At 41.5% G+C, this 6,738-nt stretch overlaps 1 protein-coding gene across 1 annotated transcript in view; it reads right to left on the bottom strand.

The window, feature by feature from the left end:
• Positions 1–6,738, bottom strand: part of POLR3A (polymerase (RNA) III (DNA directed) polypeptide A, 155kDa) — a 46,379-nt gene that overhangs the window by 29,663 nt on the left and 9,978 nt on the right. Inside the window, exons 10-14 of the mRNA XM_012663279.1 lie at positions 5,323–5,463; positions 3,633–3,702; positions 2,740–2,867; positions 2,414–2,552; positions 952–1,116 (exon numbers count right to left, since the gene is read on the bottom strand). Coding sequence (XP_012518733.1) covers positions 952–1,116; positions 2,414–2,552; positions 2,740–2,867; positions 3,633–3,702; positions 5,323–5,463 — 643 coding nt within the window. The remainder of the gene's footprint in view (positions 1–951; positions 1,117–2,413; positions 2,553–2,739; positions 2,868–3,632; positions 3,703–5,322; positions 5,464–6,738) is intronic.

The raw sequence follows: 6,738 nt of genomic DNA, 5'->3' as shown, positions 1-6,738 counted from the left end.
ACCAGCCTGAGCAAGAGCGAGACCCTGTATCTACTAAAAATAGAAAGAAATTAGCCAAACAACTAAAAATAGAAAAAAGTAGCTGGGCACAGTGTGGCGCGTGCCTGTAGTCCCAGCTACCCGGGAGGCTGAGGCAGGAAAATCGCTTGAGCCCAGGAGTCTGAGGTTGCTGTGAGCTAGGCTGACGCCACGGCACTCTAGCCCAGGCAAGAGAGTGAGACTGTCTCAAAAAAAAACAAAAACAAAAAAAACTAGACAATCGATCCAGAAGCTCTAATATGCAATTTCCAAAAAGAAAAAACAGAGGAAGTAGGAAAATTTTCAAAGAAATAACACAAGAAAATTTCCAGAACTGACAGACACACAGTTGTGGATCTAAAGAGCTTACTGGGTGTTTAACACAACAAATGAAAAAAGATTCACACCAATGGTGTATCATTGTGAAATTTTCAGAATAAGAACAAAGGATTTTCAGTTTCCAGAGTGAAAAAACAACACAAATAAAAAAAATTTGGGAATAAGAGTGGCAATACACATTAACAGCAACTCTGAAAGCTACAAGAGCATAGAGCAATACCTTTAAAACTCTGAGGGAAAATAATTTTCAACCTAGAATTGAATATCCGGGCAAGGATAAGAGTGGAATAAAGACTTTTTGGCATGCAAACATCTCCTGACACATGGCACACTCAAAGCATGAGCAAACACAATAGGGAGCTACTGCAGAATTTGAGAAGAGGACTGAAAAGTAAGTTCAAATCTATAGTCAAACTAGTCAGTAGTGAGATAATTTCATTAATAAAAGCACACGATTTAGTCTGAAATAAGTACCTTTTTTTGTGCGTAAAGTGTGTGTGGTGGGGGAGAAGGAAACTGTAAAAGAACAAAATAGCATAAACCTCTAAAACTCCAAAAACTGCCCCAATAAAACGAGGATGCCGAGATACTCACACAGGTAGACGGGAGCCAGCCTGGCGAGCCGTGACATGGCATCAGCAGCTTCGTTCTGTCCCCAGTCTCGCAGCAAAATGTAGAAGATATTGTTCTTGGATCCTGATCCTAGGGTTCCTTTGTCCATGCTGCCACTCATCAGCTCGCTGTTCTGGATTGTGACGTCTGGAAGAACGATGACCATGATGCACTGAGACAATTACTTACTACTCTGCCTCATTCCAAAAATGAATTTGAGGCAGTTAAGAAAATATGTTCCCAGGATAAAAGTCAAAGCAGAACAAATAGAACTTCTTTTTAAAGATTTTTTTTTTTTGAGGGGAAAAAAGGGAAATCTAGAGGCTTTTGAAAAATATGAAAGCCACAGTTAGTTAATTTGCAGTCCTAAATCTGAAATGTACTAGGTGACCCTCACTTTCCTCATCTGCGAATTGTGGACGACGGTACCAAGCATTTGTCATCCTTATGTTATGGAATATCTACAACAGCAGATGGAAACATGTACAGCAAAGTGCTTTGTAGACTGTAAAGCAATTTGTTATTGGTCTAAGATATTGAAAACAAACAGTAGCACCATCATGAACAGCCTACACAACAAAATAAAATTCAGACCTAGAAAAAGACAAAACAGACAAAATCTAAAGCAAGAAGCCAAAATATCTTAAAGAGCAGAGAGTATACTGTCAAAAGAATAAACTTGAGGAAAATCAGTGCCCTTTGAATATTTACTCTTCATTAGTAGACAACAGATAGACTGACTTTTTTAAAGAAACTCTACAAGTCAGTTCTTCAGTACAGAGTCCTAGAGATCCACTTCAAAAGGCCATTCTAAATCAGTGTTACTCAAAGGAGCTGGCTGAGGAATTGTTTGATAGTGGTCTAGGGTGAGCTCGGCAGCTCATGCCAGAAGGGAAATCAGTGGATGCTACCAAACAACGCTGGTCTGCGGACCACACTTGGGGTTGTCCTGGTTCAGATGACGAGACGACTTGCCTTTAAATCCTCTCCCTGTTACACCTGATCATCGTCTCATCAAAAAACCCACTGACCAAGTGAAACAGTCAAAAAAAAAAAGATAATGAACACACTATGGGACACAAAATAATAAATCATATACCTTAAATAATGAGACCCTTGTTGATGGCAAAAAAAAAAAAAAAAAGACAAAATAAGAGACACATTGCATTAATTGGCAAAAACTAGTAACTTGAGATAAAACAGGTTTAGAGAAGAACATTCTAACCACTGGATCATGTGTCTACATGACCCCTATCCTTTTAGAGAAACGGGGAATTACACCTGAGAGAAGAAACACCTGCTACGTATTCCTGAGGAATGCACTTCCTCCCTAAAGCCTCAGAGAAACATGGATTTGCTCACAAGTGAGGGTACCGGCGGAGCCAAGTACCACCCACTCGCCTTTCCGCCACACCCCCTCTGCACCCCAGTTTCTCCGACTCACAGGAGTCATTGACACAGAGATCTTCCCCTTTGCCACAGTATTGCTTGCCCTTGGTTCGGAGGTTGGCTCTCACTGGATTGTCATCGCTAGGTCTGAGGATGACACTGAAGATCTGCTTTCCAGTCCACAGGGTGACAGGCTGAGGGAGAAGAGGAAGCCGGAGGATCAGGGGCTGAGCCTGGTCCCAACCAGCCTTCACACAGACAAGGCCAGATGGTCCAGCGATTGTGCCGAAGCCCGGCACCAACATGGTCACACGCCCTCACAGTTCATCCACACAGACACTCACACACACCTGCGCAGACACACACAGCCCCTGCACGCACCTTCAATATCGTAGGGGGCGGGAGGCGAACTTTAATTTTCTCATCCTTGCCAACCAGTATGGAAGCGATGATTTGGCAAGCCTTGGCTCGGTCAAAGAAAGTGTCCTTGAGAGTGAGGAGATAGGCACCTAAGAGTGTTAAGAACCAACACAAAACAAAGAAAAGGAATGAAATTGTGAGAAAGCCATAGAGTTCTGATTTTAAAATAAACTTGAACGATTACCAACAGGGTGAATTAAAATGTCCAGCTGCTAACTGGCTCTCCTCCAACTAGGCTCTCGGCTCCACAGTAAAGCGGCTTTGTTTTATTTGCTGCTGTGTCCCCAGGTGCAGGGGATAGATTCTTTGCCAGATACTAGGCCTAGAAAATGCCAACATCATGGGAGGAGTCCCCCAAATACTTGTTGAATCAATGAATAGTCAATCAACAAAAAATACCTCAAGTAGGCTCAAGACCAAAGTTAGTAAACAAAGAATTAAACACAGGCAACGAATAACTTTTCAAGCCTGGGAGCGGTGGCACACACCTGTAATCCCAGCACTCTGGGAGGCCCGGGTGGGAGAATCACTTGAGGCCAAGAGTTCAAGGCTAGCCTGCGCAACATAGTGAGACCCAGTCTCTACAAAAATTAATAAACAAAAATGAGCTGGGTGTGGTGGCATGTACCGGTTAGTCCCAGCTACTCAGGAGGTTGAGACAGCAGGATTGCTCGAGCCCAGGAATTGGAGGCTGGAGTGAGCTATGATTGCACCACTGTACTCTAGCCTGTCTCTTAAAAAAAAAAAAAGAATAAAATAGCTTTCAAGTCATCACAAAAATCACTATGATATGAATGAGAATCATTGTGTTCCACACTAAGAAGTCTCCTTTTGGGTGAATTTCACAAACCCACCTGTTAGAAAATCCTGAATAGCAGCAATCAGTGGTTCCCCATTCCTTGGGGTTACAAGATTCGCTTTAGTCTGAAGGAAAAGTAAGCGCACTAAGTTAGCCACTCTTAGATGCAAGATGTAGTCCAAAGATCTGCATCATAAGGATGTGGAACTGTTATGTACAAATGAAAAATAGGAGAAGGATGAGGCTGAGAAATGGAAGCCAGGGGTCTTAACCCCAGCTGTGTCACTACCTCCCAGGTCCTTCATCTGTCAAAGAGAAAGCAAACACACAAATAAGACTGACCTTGGAGGTGCCTACCAACACTGAAATGAAATACTGAGTGAAGATGTTTCGGAATTCTATAAAAAATTCTACACATATAAGACTTTGTTATTAATCAAATCAATGCACTTCTTCAAAGAAAATTCACTTTTGTGAATGATGAGTGCTGTGCTACCTCTGCGGTCAACCAATTGCTCACTTCTCCACAATGATGGCAGAACTGTTAAATTTCTCTTGGTTAAGACATTAAGTTCTAAAACCAATCAATTCAACAACAGAATTTAATTAAACATTTAATGAGTGCCGACATGGGCAAAAAAAGGGTGCTAGTCGGTAAGACATAATTAACTCATGTAAAGGAGGCTCCGCGCATCACAGTGCATTTGATCTAATCTCGATGTCTAGCTGGCTGGTTGCAAGCTGGTTGCTATTGTCTCTAGCAATATTCTAAACATTACTTTTTGTTACAAAAATAATACATGTCTATTATAGAAAAAAATAAAAAAATATAGACTACTTAAAATCAAAAAACTAAAAAAAGCCTAAATCAAAATTGGTTAGAAGCATCACATCAGAAATGGTAACAAGTATTTCTGGAAGTTGGAACACTTCAAACTGTAAGTTCATAACGTAGGAAGCTAGAAGAAAAAAGAAAGCTCTAAATACTCAGCAGTAGGGGACCAGTAAGCTTAGGAGGGAAGAGCCCTATGCAGCAGATTCCAGGCACCACTGTGCTGTGGCAGGGTCGGGAGTGAACGGCACACAATGCACTACACTTTCAGTCTAACTGCAAGTGCCTCAAGGGCAGGCACGTGCCTCACCACCACCAACTCCTGCAGCGTACAACGGGCTTTGAAACAAACGGGCACTCCTTAACCATAAGGTGCAACAGCGGCAAGAGTCATTACAAAATGATTATGTTTAGTGTGTGCTTTAAGAAGACAAAGAAGCATATAATATACTTTAGGAAGGTTTCCATTCAGAATGTTCAGTAAAATGTACTGGTGCTTAAAGCATCTTCAGCTATTGGAGAATCTACTTACAGAGTATATCTTCTTCCCTTGGGATACCCAATATTGGTATTGCTCTACTCTTATCTTTTCATAACCGGTCCTCACATATGTGTTTTCTCCCAGGAATCCACATTTATAGGTCAGAAAACACCCTTTCCCCTCTATAAGCACCTGCTACAGACCTTAACTCACGTATATACTAAAATTTCCAAGTGAGATTCTTCAAAGGCTCAAAAGAAACCAATGAAAAAAGGGAAAACAATATAGGTAGTTAGTGGCCCACTTAAGAACAGAAAGAGCCTGGCTTCTCTGGCACTGTTAGCCATGGTGGTGCTTTCAAATAAGACATGTTCTCCTTCCCCTTCTTTCAGGAGCTGCTAGACAAAAGCTGGGCCACGCCACCCTACCTACCCCCATCAGAACAAGCGCTTCTGCTTTAGCTTCCTCTGTTTGAGGAAGATGAAGGTTCATTTCATCACCATCAAAGTCTGCATTGTAGGGTGTACAGACACACTCGTTAAATCTGAATGTCCGGTGGGGCTTGACCCTGGCCTGTGGAATACAAAACAAAACAAAACAAAACAAAACAGGAAAAGGACTTAGTCGTTTACCCAAAAGCTTCTGTTTCAAAACATTAAAAAATGGCTTCCTGGAAAACTGGACACTTTAAGGGAGTAAATTTCTATTATGGTCTGTCAAGTGATATATATCATCTGTGGGCTCATTCAGGAAGCTTTATTAGATCAAACCAAAGGAGGGATCTCGACACAGGAGCCAAAGTGAAGGGCTCCCACTGGCCAAGGATGTCATGGTTTCGAGTATGAAAAAGATTAGCAACAGAAGTTGATTAAAACATACTGACTACGTGAAAGCCCACGAGTTTATAATGACACTGAAAAAAGAGAAAGTCAACATAAACAAAGAACTCAAACCAATGTAGTTGAAAGTAGCTGAGCACCAACTTCTTACTCCCCTAGCTGACAATAACGGAGACAGACTCGGCCATTGATGCTGCCTTCCCTTTATGGACTGCACTTCTGGGCAAGTAAACAGCCCTAATTAACACGGGAGCATTTGTCATTACCAGAATTCTGGGTCATAAATGCGAAAGGAATGACAGATTAGAAACTGGGGCTTCATTTTGCAGCCCCAAGGAAATAATGCAGGCAATGGTCATAAATGGACAAAAGCATTAGAACAAAGGCTGATGAGGAACTTTACAGGGCAGACATCAGATTGAAGCACCTGAATCCCTAACCTTCTTTCTTAGCTTGTCTACAGGTGGGCAGCCAGACAGTGCCTCCTGGAATGAGGCAAGTGGAAGAGTCAGCATCATCTCCCTGCAAAAAAGTTGAACCTGAATCTGGTTACACCTTCAGAGCTAATTTCCAGCTTATAGGAATAAAAAGAAAACTGAAGAAACACTTAATGCCACTCCTATACAGGCAAATTGAGAACCTGGGACATTTTTCAGGATGAATGACCTAGCTCCTTCAGCAGTGATGCTGAAATTTAAAAAAGGAGGACGGACTGTTCTAGATCAATAGAGACTTAAGGCATGTATCAACTAAATGTAACGTGTATGCTTTGTCTGCATCCTGATTCAAACAAATGCAACAAGACATTTTGAGACAATTGGGAAAATCTGAATATGACCGGGTACTAGAGAGTACTAAGAAACGACTGTTAATTTTGTCAGGTTGATTATAGCACTGTGGTTAGATAAGTTTTTCTTACAGAAGTAAACTGAAAACACATGGAAAAACAATAAGGCATGTGGGTTCATCAAAGAAAAAAGGGAAAGATAGAATAGTTCTGGTCAAATCT

The sequence above is a fragment of the Propithecus coquereli genome, unplaced genomic scaffold (genome assembly GCF_000956105.1).
Source record: "Propithecus coquereli isolate 6110/MARCELLA unplaced genomic scaffold, Pcoq_1.0 Scaffold80, whole genome shotgun sequence".
In the NCBI taxonomy this organism is placed as follows: Eukaryota; Metazoa; Chordata; class Mammalia; order Primates; family Indriidae; genus Propithecus; species Propithecus coquereli.
This window is presented reverse-complemented; position numbering and strand designations above follow the sequence as displayed.